A 16,342-nucleotide genomic window follows, 5' to 3' on the forward strand; every position below is an offset into this window, starting at 1 on the left:
TCAAACCTGCCTCTGCTAGTTTGTGTATTCCTATGTCTAGTTTCTGTGAGTGACAGGGCTGGGGAATTCCAGGAGACAGGCTGAGTCACCCAGTGGTGAATAGAGAGATCTGCATCTAGATGGGAGGGAGGAGTGCACCTGAACTCTGAATAGGGCTGTGACTGCCTTCCACAATGCTGGCTCCACCCCCTGGGGAGCGGGTGATGTCTCTGCCCTGCACACTGAAAGAAGAGAAGGAGTCCTGTCAACAAAGTGCTCCAGGACTGTACTAGCCTTCCACAATGCTGGCTCCACCTCCTGTGGGGCGTCTGATGTGCATGCCCTGCACTGTGAAAGGACAGGAGAAGTCTGGTAAACAGAGTGCTTCAGAACTGGTATGGACTGGGCAAAGGCCCCTCTCCACTCAGAGAATAAAGGATTTCTGGGTATAAATATTGGGACCCTGATCCCATTAAATTAGATCAGTTTGGACTACAAGAAGAAACCTTTACTGAGCAGAGGAACCTGAAGAAACTGAGGAGAGACTATTCCCAAGCTGAAGTGCTGCTTGGGGGATTGGCCTGCAGTGGTTGCCTTACTGCCAAAGGAAGGAGAAAGGAACTTTGTGTACTTTGCTTTCAACTTGTGAAGGATCTCCAAAGTCTGGGAAAAGAGCTTGCCTCCTGCTGAAGTCTCATGGACAACAGACTTCACCCCCAGCTCACCAGAGTTCTTTTGGAAGTGCCTGCTGCTGTTTTGGGTCTTCTGAGGAACTGCATGTCGCCAGGACCTGGAAGCGCGACTCAACGAGAAGAAGCATTGTCGAGGTCGCTGTGCCTGCCATCGCAACTCCGGAGAAAGGAGGGTGTCGCCGCTGGAACTGTCGCACTGCACCGCATCGATCAAGAGCACCTCGCATCCCCGAGAAGCGCGCCACCGTCTGAGCTGCTGCCGTCGCATCTTGGATGTCGCCGCTGAAGTCCACGCATCAGACCGAGAACTTCTCGCATCCCCGAGAAGCGTGCCGCATCTGGAAGATCTTCACGTCTTTATTTCTTTGTATCTGAACTTTGCCGCATTTCCCATCGCTGCGACATTGCTTGTCGTGGAAGCACAACGCAACTTAAGGTACATTGACGCAGAGTGACGCATCTAAGAACTGAACTAAGCTTAATCTACCATCTTAAAGTAATCATAGTGTGTATTTTTGTCGTTTATGGTCTTGTGGTAACTCTATATAAAGTCTACTTATTTTTTATATAAAACCTGTGTGGTGTCCATTTGTAGTGTTGTCACTGGGTTACTGTATGTGGTCACAACTGCTTAACTTACACCGCCTCTTAAATAAGCCTTGACTGCTCGTGCCACGCTACCTAGAGTGTGAGCAGGGGTTATTTTAGGAGTGTAATCCCCCTGTCCTGACTAGAGGAGAGGGTCCCTATTTGTCACAAGTACCTACCTGTGCCAACCAGAGACCCCCAAATCTAACAGGTATCCCACCTGAAGAAGAATTGCACTGTCATCAATCTTGTTAACCCTGCTTAGCAGAGTTGTATATTGCTTTGCTAAGTGTATTTTGTAATGAGTTCTGTTGTTATGATTGTGTGCCTGATGTTTGCCTCATGTTGCTGAAGCTGATGTTTCCTTTAGAACACCTAACATGATTCTAGTGAAAGCCAGTGATAAAGGCTACAGGCCTCACTGGCTCGGTAGGAGCCGCAAGTCTGATCCTTTTATTATGACAAGCTCAACAAAGGCAGGAGGCCTGACCTAGTATTGAGAAGTACAGATGCTAAAGAAAATAACCATTGAAGAATGAATTGTTATCAGATTATGTTAATGCCCGTAGACAGACATATTGTTGCATGGAATTTTACAGATTACCGTAGTAGGCAAGAGTTTTGGTGTCGATAACCCCCTTTGGCTAACCCGGGGGTAGAAGAGTTGCACTGGTATGATTCTTCTAAACCCACTTAGGAGGTGTATGATGTTTTATAGATAATTTTAATTTTGTGGGGCAATATAGTTGTCCTCAGTTGGTCCTGGTGACGTGTCAATGGTACGGGCTTATGGGCCTGATTGTTTCATTGAGAAAATAGATCACTGAGGCCATAGGAAAACCTACAAAGGCAATAGGCCTCACATATTTATTATGAATATATGTATGTTAATCTCAATGAGCCTTTAAGGGTGGATTTTTATTACACAGTGTTAAAGCTTGTAGGCATGTATTTTTTACACCAAATCACAAACATGACCTTCCTAGGCAAGGCTTTTAGTGTTAATTACCCAAATTGACAAACATTGGGTGTATAAGATTTACATGGTGATAATCCTTGTTAGACCCTCTTAGAGCGGCCTGAGAGGTTTAGGTCTCAGGTACTTATATTCAAAACAAAAACACCTGTGTGCATGCATTCATTCTCTCTCCCTCCCTCTCTCTCTCTCTCTCTCTCTCTCTCTCTCTCTCTCTCTCTCTCTCTCTCTCTCTCTCTCTCTCTCTCTCTCTCTCTCTCTTTCTCTTTCTCTCTCCCCCTCTCTTTCTCTTCCTTTCCCCCTTTCCCTCTCTTCCTCTCCCCCTTTCCCCTCTCCTGCCCTGACCCCCACTCATTCTGCTATTGGTCTGTTCACTTGTCATTCATACTCCACTCCCTTCCGTTACATCAAACAGTATAGGACAGTAGTTCAGCTCACTTCAGACATTAGCTGTTTTAGCCTGTGATTGACTGCATTTTCCCTGATCACATATGTACATTCGCCTAAATGCATGTGCTCAGTGGCAGCCTAGATGGTTCAGTCCTTTAATTTCACATCTTCTCCTTTTATAGATCAACTTTCACTTCTTTCCTTCTCCATTCTTTATTTTATTTCTTTTGTAAAGCATACCTCAGTTCCCCAGACAGTGCCAATGGGCCACTTGCTTGTCACTCATTTGCTCTGCAATGCACCGTACGTCATAGCACTGATATCCCAAAGCCAAGCAACCAACCCTGACTAATTGACACAATTGTATGAATGTTTAAACTGCATCCAGATCAAGTACAATTAGACTCAGTATGCTTTATTCGAATGGAAGAAATGCATGTTGCAGGTTTATTAAGACAATGTGTTAACTTACGGGCGATCCAAAAGCCGCCAATGATGATACCACCTACCAGCCTGATTTACACACGCGTCGGGGCAAATTACAAGTGATGCAATACTCAAACTGCTCCGAATGGGTTTACTCCACATCTCGAGACCATAATCCAAGGGAGGCTAGCTCCCACGGATGGTGGAGCATGTACAAGCCAGCACCCCGGCTGCCAGGCTGCAGCTGTCCGGGCAATCCTGGTGAACCATTGCTTTCACCAGGGCCTGCCGAATGATGGCAGCGGCATTGTCACAAAGCCCTCTCTTCCGGGAACAATGTCTTGCTTAATTTGACGTAACAAAATAGTAGAATCGCAATGCAACTCTGCCAAGCTTAGGGGATGGCGGCCAAGCACTGAGCCCCCCACTAGCTGCTACCCTGGACCACTTGTTAATGGCAGCCAACTCCAACACAGCCCACCAATCAATAGCAGATACTGGTCCAGTTGTGAAAAAATGGACCTCTCATTCTCAGAGTAGCCATCCACCTACGCATTGATGAGGTTATGTCTTCAAAACCAAAGCTTCCGTTGGCAATGATATCTTTAATGATTTTGTTTTGGGGGGGGCTTGCAAAAAAGGTTGAGCTGAGGATGCTGCTGAAAGCTAAGTATCCTGGCCTCAGTGAAGAACCAGCCTAACATCAGGAGGTGTGAAGGGGCCCTATGGCGGGGGCGGTTACTGCATTTGAGCGTTGGGGCGTTGCCCCATTCATTATTTTGGCCCTGCCCCCCTTTTATGTGCATTATATAAAATGACTTAGCTTAAAACACTTTTCTACGAATGCATTCATTTTCATGCCTGCCGCAGTCAGCCTTCTGCAGCGGGCGTAACAGCAGCTGGGAAGAGGGGGGCTTTGACCTCAGGCTCTCACCAGTAAATGAAGCCAGCTAGCGCACAGCACCTAGACCCAAAGCGCGCATGTCCGGTTCGATGGCTACCTTTCTCCGGCCAGCCCGACATGCTCACTAGAGGCCTCTCTCCGCCTGCACATTAGTGACGGGGGTTGCATATGGCTGGGTCTGAAGTGGGGTGGTGAAGCTAAAGAACGATGATGGATTTAACCCAGATCTGAGACTGGGGGTGAGTGTCCTAAAAGTTTCAGCGCTCCGTCCATCATCTCCTTGTGTTTGTTAAATATGAAATCACCTGGCTCCGTACTGTCGTGCCTTCCCCTTAATTACCACAGGAGCCAGGAGCAGGTTGCAACATGACCTTTATTCTATCATGCCTGCTCATAACTGCCCCTTCCGTCCTTGTCCCTCCTATTCCTGTTCCTCGTCCCTAGCTCCGCCCCCCAACCACTAGACTGCATCACGACACGACATCTCCCCCCTTTTTAACAAATAAAGTTGATTCTCAAAGTGTCTATAGTTCCGTGGTCAGCTGCACAGGGCTGCGGCCCGCCTGTTTGAGTCATGAAACACCTCTCCATTACAAACTCAAACTCGGTCTGTTTCTCAGGCGTCAGCAGGGTGCAGTCTGATGGAGGTACTTCATTGTGTCTTTCCGACTGTCTTGACAGGAGTGTCACTTCTTGTGATGTGGCTGTTGATGGCTCCGCTAGATGTCGGCTGTCCGTTTTCTTTTGTGGTTCTTGTTTGAGTGGCAATTGATCTCTTACACGTGTGTCTGTTGTTTTCGTTTTCTTCCGAGTGCCTGCATGCACTTCTATTTCTCGTTGTCTTATTCGGTCAGGGGCCTCCCTGTCTTCCTGTCCGTGGACAGGCATACTAGACAACCCAGGTGCCCGTTTCCCTTCTGACTGATGATAGACCTCTCTTTCTCAACGGGTTGGCCCCTCTGGGTAGGGTGACTGGGTGGTCCCTTCCCGCCCAATGAGTACAGTCACCGGCATCTGTGCTTCTTTTGTGTCCCTTTTGTGTAAGCCTTGCTGACCCCTTCAGCGGTGACGGTATATTCTTCACGTCATGATGTTCCTGGGGCTGGCATGGCATGGTGTCTTGTGGAGAGTTCAGGCATTGCGGGTTGTTGGCCTGAGGAGTGTTGTTTCGGACTGGGATAACGGTCTTTGCTTCCCCTGTGTTTTCAAGTGGTGGACACCGTGACCGTTTCGGTACCAGGATTCTGTTGATTTAAGTGATTGTCCGGACATGCTTTCTGAATCGGTCGATAACGCACTCCTAGAGTCGACGCTGTCGAGGAGATACTCCTCTGGGTGCATCCCTTGAAGCGATGACACTCTCTTGGAGTCGATGCTATCGAGGAGACATTCCTCTGGGTGCATCTTTTGAAGTGTCTTTTGTGTTATTGCTGTGACGGGTTTGTTTGCTAGCTCCGTATTTACTTTCTTGGTTTGGTCTTGGGATAATGTTCGACTCTTCTCTGTTTTCTCCTGATCACAGATGGCTTGAGCGTCTGCGTCTTGAGTCATTCGAGTGTATGTGTATATTGGTTTCTGAGGGTGGTGTGGCTTGTCCCCTCGCCTGTGTTCGGTCCTTTCCTCATAGTCGTTGAGTCGACTGTCGTCAGTCTCCTCTGTGTGATCTGTGTCTCTGCTTGATGGTTCTCCAGAGTAGTATGTTAGTTTCCGAATATAACGTGACTTGTCCCCTCGCCGGTGTTTGGTATTTTCATCATGACCATTGAGTAGACTGGTCTCGGTCTCCTCTGTGTGGTCTGTGTCACTACTTGATATGTCTCCAGAGTAGTTGTCTCCAGAGTAGTGTGTTGAGTGACTTCTCGGCGTTATGTCAATCCGGTTGTTCCTGGCTGTCCCAGTCTTTCGTACACCCTTGTCCATTGTCCTTTGTGTTGGTGACTCAGGGAGTTCCCTGTCACTTCGTCTTTCATGGTATCTTGTCTCTGGTCCGCCTTCGCCCTCCCTCTCTCGGGTTTTGTTCGTCTCCTGGGCCTTCCTCGCGGACATGGAGGATGTCTCCTTGGATGTCTCCTTTCTTCTCTTTTTGTTTCCTGCTTCCTTGTCACTTTGTCTCTCATGACATCTTGCCTCTAGTCCGCTTTTGCCCTCCTTCTCTCGGGTTCTGTTTGACTCCTGAGCTTTCCTCGCGGACATGGAGAATGACTCTTTTCTTCTCTTGTCGTTTCCTGCGTCCTGGTGGAATTCTTTGGACGCTTCCCTCGCTGTGACCCGCTCTCCAGTTTCGGCTCTCCTGATGATCTCTTTTAGCGAGAACCGCCCTTGAATGATCTTGCGTTTGGTGTCAGGTTTTGAACAGCCTTCAATCACCCGCAGTCGGATAGCATCTTCATTTGTGAAGGTGTCGAAGTGGCAACATTTCACTAGACGTTGCAGCCGGGTAATGAAGCTTGGTAAGGATTCGAATGGTTCCTGCCGTGCTGCGTTGAAGACAGTGCGTTCATGATCCACGTCTTCCTTCGCGTAGAAATGAGCGACCAGCGTCTCTCTGAGTCCTCTATATGTCTCTGTGTCTTTTGCTAGAAATATTTTGATTAAACGTCGGCCTTCGTGACCCACCAGCTGAAGCAGTAGTAGTCGACGTCTGCTATCCCTCCACTCACCGATCGTTGTGAGGAATTCGTTCACCGACTCCAGCCACTTGGACCATTCAGGACCTAAACAGTGAGCGTTGTTCTGTGCCACTGGAGGAGGTACTCCAATGCAGGGATTGGGTTTATGCGTGTCTTTCCTCATAGGCATGATGGTGTAGTACACAGGCTTCCGGTAGACAGACTTGATTTCTTGAGATCAGCTTGGTCGTCACTTGGTCGTTCGTGTTTGCTTGCACTGGTCGTGTGCTCTCATTAGGGCTTGTTCTCTTGTATTTGCCAATGCATGTTGTGGTTTCCCCTAGTCTTCACCACTGATTGTTTCCTGCGGTCACTTGTGCTTGTTCACTCTACTGTTGTTTTACTTGTGCTTGTTTCCTCATTCTATCTCTTGTGTCTACGCAGTCTTATTTTATACTTGTTTGTCGTGCATTCAATCAATGCTTGTCGTGTGTGTGTCAGTCTTATTTCGTCACTTGCATCTTGCTTATTTCCTTCTTGCACTTGCCTGTGCTTGTTTCTTTGTTAGGCCTCTTGCCTTTGCTTGTGTTTTTTTTTCTCTTGTATGTTCTCACACTTGTTGGCAGATTCCACGACTGCCTGACTCTAACATGGCCGACACATACAGTCTAATGGGGCCTATGGCTGGCGCCTGACTCTAAGATGGCCGCCACTCGAGACAGACTGCTTGTGTTTGCTCGAGATTTCTTCGTGTAAGTGTTGAGTTTAAAGTCTCTGATTTATTTATTTCTCTGGCTCATTATGTGGGAGCGCAAATGCTCAGAACTCACCCCAAACTTCTCTGGTGCTGTCGGCCGGCAGTCTCGAGTCCGGTCTTCGCTTTCTCTTTTACGCGCTCTTTCTGAGCATCACGTCGGGACCCCTGCAGGCTCTCAGGTGTCGGGTCACCCTCTGGAGGCACACATGTAGGCGGGCAATGCCTCCGCTATGCTGATCAGCAGGTTTGGGGCACGGGCAGCAATTTCTTTAGAGTAGCGCTGATCTTCGCGTTTCGAGCAGCATACGCGCGCACTGCTGGCTGTGATCCTGGTTCCGAGCTCCCGCAGGCTATGCCGACACAGGCTGCAGACTCACCGTGCTCGGCGGGCAGCTCCCTTCTTTTCTTCAGTTGTTGGTCATTCAAGAAAGGCAGCATTCAGGCGCGGCGTGTGGGGCATTTCATCTTCGCGCTCCTCACGCGTTGCGCTGACACAGGCTGCAGGCTCTCTGTTTTCTTGGCCGTCTACGGGCGGCAGGGGACTTAGGCAGTGTGGGGCTTCAGCTGCTATCCCACCCTCGTCGCCATTGTCGTGCCTTCCCCTTAATTACCACAGGAGCCAGGAGCAGGTTGCAACATGACCTTTATTCTATCATGCCTGCTCATAACTGCCCCTTCCGTCCTTGTCCCTCCTATTCCTGTTCCTCGTCCCTAGCTCCGCCCCCAACCACTAGACTGCATCACGACACGACACGTACGGTAAAAAAGTGGCCGAGTTCTGCAACACTCAGTAATAGTGCCTGCTTGCTGAGCACCTTTAGCCTTCTGCCGTACCTTATTCCTCATAGTTTAATGTTTAAAAAAACATGTGCCCCACTCTGCTAATTGCTGCAAACATTGAGCGTATTGTAGTTACCAAGGTGCGTATTATCTAGGGCCTCATCTCCGCTTTTTTTGGTTTTAAAAGCCAAAAAAGCAGAGATAATGCTTTCGCCCTATTTACAGGCAGTGCTAACATTCATTAGCGCATGTTAGCAACCTTATTACCAACGCCTAGCTTTGCCTCTAATGAGATGCAAAGTGGGCATTTCCTACTAACACAACACGGGAATGAAGGAGTTAGAGCACTACTCCCTATCAACAATCTGGCCCAGGACACCAATTCCGACGTTAGAATCCGCGCTAACCGCGGATAACGCAGAAAGCTAATGTCTGCTAAAAAGCAGACTTATCTATACATATGATTGGAGGTGGATTCTATGGCTGAATCCACATCTCCCTTTTAGCAAGGATTACCTGATCGCTTCCGTTGTAGCGCAGGATTTCCAGCAATGTGCACAGATTTCTCCGCTATTGCCGGATTTAATATCGCCGTGGCGATATCTCTGCGATTAAATCCAGCGATAACCGGCATTAAGCTAATCTGCGCTAAGCCCGCTCAGCGATGTTTATCGCTATGTTTTGTTGATATGCCCCCGTGTGTGTCACAAAAGATTTTTTTTTTATAACTACTGCCTTATCAGTACATGCCACGGCACCACAGTATGTTTGTTGAGTAACGCCATAAATACTAAGAGATAACTTTGGACTCGGTCTGTAGAAAGTGACCCCATGAGGTGCCAGGTTTGACAATTGAATTGATTCACTTGAAAGAATATTTCCAACCATTCTGCTAGCTTGCAGACCGCTGATAAAGCTCTAGTTTCAGTATTACAATATGGTTCCATGGTGTATGAAACAGGTATTCTTATGTTTCATCTCCTGGGCAGTTGTACCTTCCGACCATATCTGAGAATGGGTAAAAAATGGAATCCTGTTGACGCATCAAGAGAATTTATAGTGTAGAGAAGGATGAACGTGTAACCTCTATGCACATTTTTATTACACCCAGTTTTTCACAGTAACCATATCGATTTGCTTTATTCTGGTGGAAATGTTGTTAGTAATGTTTCTTGCTACAGTGTGCTACTGTAGTCGGGAGCATTTAATGAACCAAACAATTTCACGTGATACAGTGGAAAACAATATTAATTGAAGCATTGATGTATTCGCGGATTGGTAGTGTTAGTGTATTGTAAAACATGTCCCGGTGTTCATACAGACCCTAGTTTTGGCAATTATGACGCAATGAACCAGAAATCTATCTCTGTCATTGTCCATATGTTGTGGTGTGCCTCGAGACCCTCACAGGTGAGTGGCCACGCTTTACAAACTCCTTCTTGATTGATTGAGTGAGACTTCTTGGCGTGTTGTATGTAAGAATGTACATATCAATCCCATTCCCAATGGACTGAAGTTCGGTGGTTATAATGAATAAGCAGCTACCTACATCATTATCATATGGAATCTCTTTATTGATGTCATAACTACACTTTCACAACTGTCTTATTAACCTTTTTGCTTTCTAAACTTTGCTTGAAAATGCACCATTTGCCCACTTTTTTTCAAAATGATCTCAGGGGATAAACCTGTTTTATGGCAGTCGGGCTCGCTTGCTACAATCGCTCACCACAGCTCACTCATCAGAACGTTTACACCTCACCACTTTCAAATGTCACCAGCCGCCACTGTCTTCTTCTTGCGTAGGCCTCACCCTAAGCTGCTTTGGGTTGTACGCATATGAATACAGCACTGAGATGCTGTCCCTCAAATATGTCTCCTTGTGTAAAACACGGGCAGACACTTTTGATCTGCAGTGTGGCTGCTGCTTGTAAACCGGGCAGCCATCTTGGAATGGTGTTATCCATAGAGTGTAATAGTTGACTGGGCGACCCGGACTGATGCCCGAGGGATCGAGATGCCCCGTGGAGCTCCTGTTCAGCATGGCCCAACTGCGGAACTGCATTACCTGACATAGCATGCTGGTGCCCTATTGGTCTGATTAGCATTAACATGCAGGGAATCCCATGAATAAGCGACATGCCTGGGGAGAGGGGGGGGAGGGCGTTTGGAGGGAGGAGGGTTTCTTTTTTCTTTGCTTTATTAGGATTTAATAGCAGAGCAGACTACTGGGATGATTCACACCTGATAAGTGTGATACCGAGCACTACAGGACTGCAGAAATTAGGCTTCATTAGGTGAATTACCATTTCCTTGCACTGGAGCAGGACTATTACCTTTTGCGGAATACCAGCCTGAGGTTAGTCTGTGTAACCAGAGTAGGTTATACACTGGAATTAGATTGTCATCACTGTATTATTGATGCGATGCCATCGATTGTTTTACCACAAATTAATACAAATCTGTTTACAAACAAAATAGTGTGCAATTGTTTTGCTATGCAATGCTAGCCATCGTGTTGCTTCTAAGCATGGAGGCCATATTCTAACTTTAAAACAACTGTTCTCTATGTCCAACACCATTGCAAGGAAACTGTCCACTACTATTTTAGTCTGTGTATTTTATTGTGGATAGGTGAGAGGTTGAATGCAAGAGTAAGTCAGTGGGTCGATAAATGGATGCATGAATGAATGATGCGTGACAGACTGTATTTCTGCCGATTTATTCTTCATCTAATCTCAGCACTGACTGAAGAGACACTTTTATAAGCCAAACCTGTTGGCATTGCCAATGGTTGTTCTAATTTCGTCACCAAGAAAATCCTTTACTTACATTCTCATTAATTAAGGAGGCTGTCGCCCCCTCCCTGTAAACACACTTTTTCATATGTTTTATGGATGGCACCTATCTGCAGCGGGAAGTGCATTCCGACCAACGTGTGGGTGTTCGCCGTCTTTGGCAGAAATGCCCACAAATCTGCCCTCAATGCCCAGCTTCCAAATGCAGCAGTCGTGAAACACTGACAAGGTTTCCCCAGGTGCAAGCGGTGCTTAGAAATGTGAAGTTCAGCCAATCCGGATTCCCTGACATTGGACTGGGATTTTACTTTGCACCTATATTAATTATATGCAAATAATCACAGGGTGGAAGGCTGGATACTGAGGGTACAGATGAAAAGTGTAGAAATAGCCAATAACAAAGCTCTAAATACAAAAATGACCAGAATATGCTGGGTCACACTGAGGAATTGATCAAATTCTCAGAGTTCCAGCTTCAAGGATTTCAGTTTGAGATAGTTTAGTGCAGCAAGTACAAGGTCTGCATCCAGTCTCCAAGGACCTAGGCCAGGCTTCCCATGCCTAGGATGTGTTTAATATTGTCTGGGATATTCAATATGGTGCTTGCACTCTCATGGGAAGAACAGAATCCTGACTGCTGGGTATCTATCAGACATTGGGTGGATCCATGTGTGCTTGCCATTTGGAAAACACATGGGATTATACTCATGATGCCAATGTAATGCCCTTTTATGCCCTTGCAGAGATTTAACCCCTTCTGGTCTGATGCTGGATAAATGCCCTTAACTACAACTTCTCAACATAGAAACCAGCATGGCATAGACCCCACATGCAGATCTGCTGAGACTGATATGGTATTTATTGCCATTGGTTTGTTGAGTGAGATGCGGGCAGGAGGACCCACGCATGGCTCTCCTCTCGCCAGTTATGCCGCGCCCACTCGGACAATGTAATAAATAGCATGTTAAACATACCTATTATTTGTTCATGTATTTAATCAGCCTTTGGGAGCAGTCTTCTTTACCTGCTCAGATCCTGATCATGGTGTTAAATGACTGAAGGTGAGAGGTGCCCGCAGTTGGATGTGGCAAATGATGTAGAATCCTACTAAAGCCTGGCATCCAGTCTACCAAACCAGTCCTTTGCCATGTGTCACCCATCTTCGTATGTTGGGTATTCTCTACAAGTAACACTGCCCTGGGGTGGTTTCCCATGGTTGTAAGCATCAGAGCCTATAGAAGCCTCTTTGTTCTTTCGACTAACACGTCGTTGTTCTTGATGTAGGACCCAGGCGGACCTGTTTGCTGCTCTCAGCGTCCTGGAGAGGGTGTGGAACCTGTGCGATGATCTGGAGGAAGCTATGGTATTCCTAGCAGGTAACGGAGGGAACTGGTTACAGATTTATTGGAGGAGCCATATGCTTCTCATGTTCCAGCCATCTTCATCATAACTCTTTCTACCATCTGACTCTCTGCCCGTAGACCTCGTGGCAGAGATGGCTGCTCTACATGTCATATTGGCTCTCGCTCCATATCACAGTCTCATGCATTAATGTCATGTTTGTTATTTCTCACCAAGCTTCACCCCGCAGTGATACGCTAAGGTAAGTTCATTGCTGGCATGTCATAGTCATGCTTTCTACTAGTTGCATGGCCGCTTCTCATTGGGTTGACAGATCCTTCTACGGGGGATCTGTGATCTTGTACGTTTCTGTTGCCGTTTCCTCACTTATTTGCTGAACAGTTTGACCAGCTCACGCATCTCTTCTATTGTCTTTCTGCTGATCTTCTTGCTTCAGTTTCTTATTTCTCCAGTTTGTTTTGGGGGCTTGAGGGAAATGATCTAGGGGTGACGTCTGCATTAACGGAGTCCTGAATTTGCGTTGGCGTAGAATTGTTTTTCAGCCAGACTCAATCGGCTTCATTGATGGTAATGTGCGCTCCCACGCCTCCAGATCAGAAAATGTGTGACTTTTCAGAAAAGCACCTTGGAGGTGTGTGCTTCACCTCAGACTACAGAAGATCCAGGGAACGGTGCATCAGACCAACTCACGTATGCTTTGTCTTCTTGTCATTATCTTCTAAACCAAGCAGTTGTACTAAGACATATTCATATTCAGGGTGTCTTAGTGCTCAGGTGCCTAAGTATTAGATGCAGTAAGTAGGAAGAGAGACATTGTAGTCTTTAGATCAGAGGCAAGAAAGTGGATGAAGGCACAGATGAATGGATTGTAATAAAGATCTGAAATGGTGTAATGCCCTGGTTACTTACCGGTAATCTTCATTACTCTGAGTCCTAGTCTTCCTCACCACAGTAATTACACAATGAGCTTTAGCCTCCCACAGAATCTCCCAAGTCAAAAGTTAGCCCACTAGCCTCCCATCCCTCCAATATGGCCGGTGTCCTGTCCCTCTTTTAAAGGGGAGTTCACCCACAGCACATTGAGTCTTCAAAGTCACAACCAACAAAAAATGAAGCCACACGCAACAGGTGGGAGGGATGGGATACTATACTGTGGCAAGGAAGACTAGGACTCGGAGTAATGAAGATTACCGGCAAGTAACTGGGGCATTACCTCCTCGTCTGTCTTCCTCGCCACAGTAATTTCACAATGAGCTGATACCAAAGGAAGAATCGGCTTTATCAAGCAACAGTGAAAACGTAAACCAACGGAAGAAAGTGCAGAACACAGTCCAATCCAGAAGACTACAATATGTTCCCACACATATAAATTACACCAAACTAGAATGTAGCACAGAAGTAGCAAACAACAACCTCCAACCTAAAGAGGTCCATATGGTAGGAGGAGTCGCCCATATGGCTTCAACACAGATACCCAACATAGACACCCTTCTGAGAGCAGGCCCAGAAGCCTCCACGGATCCAGCAGACCATCCACAAATCCAGCCACAACTCGGCCCAGGGAATCAGAAGCCCAACATAAGCACCCGTATAATCCACCCCCAAAGAGTGGAGCCTGAGGGTATCCGCCCATTCCACACCGGGCCAAAGGGCCCAAAGAAACCAACCACCACCTAGAATGGCACAGTCCGAGGCAGGTAACTCAACAACACCCTCAACGCACCCAACAGATGGAACCAAACTTCGACCACAGAGATAGGAACAGGGCAAAAAACGCAGGGAGCACTACCACTGCATACCCGTGGAAACAAGAGACAACCATCGGAACAAAGGGGAGGTGAGCTTGCAAGACCAACCCAGCAACCAAAAATGCAAATGTGGTTTTGACCAAAGGAAGAGAGACCAACACACCAACGCATCAGGCATACCACCTCGAGGGCCACCAATCACAGCCCAACTGACTCCAGAGGAACAAACAACATCCCCTGCAAGGCACAGAACACCAAAGGCAAAACCCAGGGAGGCGCCACCACCACAGGCCTTGGGTGTTGCAGACCAAAATAGTCCTATCTGTTAGGGTGACTAGATCCTGTTAGTAACACTGGTGAGACAGTTGGCACCTCAGAGTGTACCACAGGATCACTTAAAGATGCTCCCAGCATTCACCACCATCTGTCAGTTACAGTGGTGAGACAGTTGGCACCTCAGTGTGCCACACAACCCTTTAAAGATGCTCACAGCCTTCACCAACATCTGTGATAGTAACTTGGTCCTGTCAGTAATAGTGGTAAAACCTCGGATTGGACCACAGGATCATTCAAAGACTCTTGTGGGCTGCTGAAGAATTAAGCTACGATGCGACCTTATACCGGTGCTGAAGTCTTGCGTCTCCAGGGCTTACACTCATCTGTCCGCCTTTCCTATTACTTAGGTCCTTTCCTGCCCCCCTCTGGTGATGGAAGTATCTCTGATCCTCGCCTGCTGCTCTTCTAGGAAGAATATCTCCCTTTTCTGAAGTGGCGTCATCCGCCCCCCTCATTTGACACTCACAAACACCCTCTGCTTGAGCCGCTTGGCTCATGTTCACCCCTCTTAGCTCCCACTCCCAACCTTCTGCTCAGTATGTAAGTTAGTTCGTAAATGTTTGTCTGTCTTCGTGATATCAACTGTCCTCTAAGTGTGATTCTAGCAGGTCTTACTGACAGCCCTCTGTTGCCTTTAGGTTCTGTCATCTACGGAGGACATGTCCTGAACCCCGGGGATGAAGCAGCCGTCCTGGGCGTGGCTCGCCAGTGTCTGGACACCAGCTCTCGCCTGCTGCCTGTGCGTGGGGTCCACAGCCTGCTGTCCGCCCTCACCTGCCGGTCACTCGCAGGTAACGTTACATGGGGTCCTTCACACAGGGGCAGGGTGAGGCTTTGAAGAGTTGTTCAGTGGTACTTAGGGGGGACAACCCTTCACGCTGTACTAGATTACACTGACAGCCTGGCTTCCAGCTCAGAGAACGAATACCAGTACCACAGTAGAGAGGTACAACAGAGGGTGTGGGCACCGTGCCCGGATACCAGAGCCCTATGCCACAACTGAGTGTTGGCTGACACTGATCACCTACCCCCAGCGCTTGATTTGTAAAATGAGAGACGGGGCCCAAAACTCTGCTCAGAAGTCTGCAGGCAGCGCTTTTAAATGTTAGTGCACTGAATGTCAAGGGTGCTAGTGCAGAATTTATCCCCAGATCTCCGTAACCCACTACCAGACGCTCCCCCCCTGTGCTCTCAGGAAATGTCTCATAAGGAAAAATAAATGCTGGTTCCCATAAATGAGTGCCGTGGCCCCCACCAGCAGCTACCGGCTTGAATGAAGCACTGCTTACTAACCCCGGGCGGGTAACTCCGCTCCGCCAGCGGAGTTTACGGAGTTTTGCCTACTCCACGCTCCGTTGTGAATCCAGAGTTTAGGCAAAACTCCGACTCGTTGGCGGAGCGGAGTTAGCCGGCCCCTCCACCCTCCCTAATTAATAATCATTTTTAAAATAGGCACTTACCTGCTGTGGCTGCCTCCTCCTCGCCATGGCCGCTCTCCTTCCTCGTCCTCGCCGTCCTTGTCTATTGGAAACCTCTACGTTGTATGCCTTGCGCGCAAGGCGTACAATGTAGGGGTTTCCAATAGACAAGGAGGACGAGGAAGGAGAGCGGCCATAGCAAGGAGGAGGCAGCCACAGCAGGTAAATGCCTTTTCAAAAAATTATAATTAATTAGGGAGGGGAGAGGGAGAGGAGCGGAGCGGAGTTCCACCGAGTTTTTTCCAACTCTGTGGAACTCCGCGTAGAGGCACCACGTCAGCTCTGCTCAGGGTTACTGCTTACCCCCCATTTTCAGAGCCGAAACCTCAGAGTTTGTCTGTGTACGATGAACCCGTGGCGGCCCTGTATCTCCAGTGGAATTAAAATGAATGAGTTAACGTGAGATGACTGTTCACAAATGCTATTCAAATGGAGCCTTTTCTTCTCTTTTGCCAATGCACACAATATCTACCATTCAGTTGGATAGTTAATGAGAGGCCTAGTTGTTACTGCACTTAT

General features: G+C 47.6%; 1 protein-coding gene across 2 annotated transcripts in view; it reads left to right on the plus strand.

Moving 5' to 3' along the window:
• The window catches only part of DNHD1 (dynein heavy chain domain 1), a 659,975-nt gene that overhangs the window by 628,489 nt on the left and 15,144 nt on the right, over positions 1-16,342 (plus strand). For both annotated transcript variants that reach the window (XM_078658741.1, XM_078658742.1), the window contains exons 40-41: positions 12,184-12,275; positions 14,984-15,136. In XM_078658741.1, the coding sequence (XP_078514867.1) occupies positions 12,184-12,275; positions 14,984-15,136 (245 nt within the window). The remainder of the gene's footprint in view (positions 1-12,183; positions 12,276-14,983; positions 15,137-16,342) is intronic.

Source organism: Lissotriton helveticus, chromosome 8 (genome assembly GCF_964261635.1).
Source record: "Lissotriton helveticus chromosome 8, aLisHel1.1, whole genome shotgun sequence".
Taxonomy (NCBI): domain Eukaryota; kingdom Metazoa; phylum Chordata; class Amphibia; order Caudata; family Salamandridae; genus Lissotriton; species Lissotriton helveticus.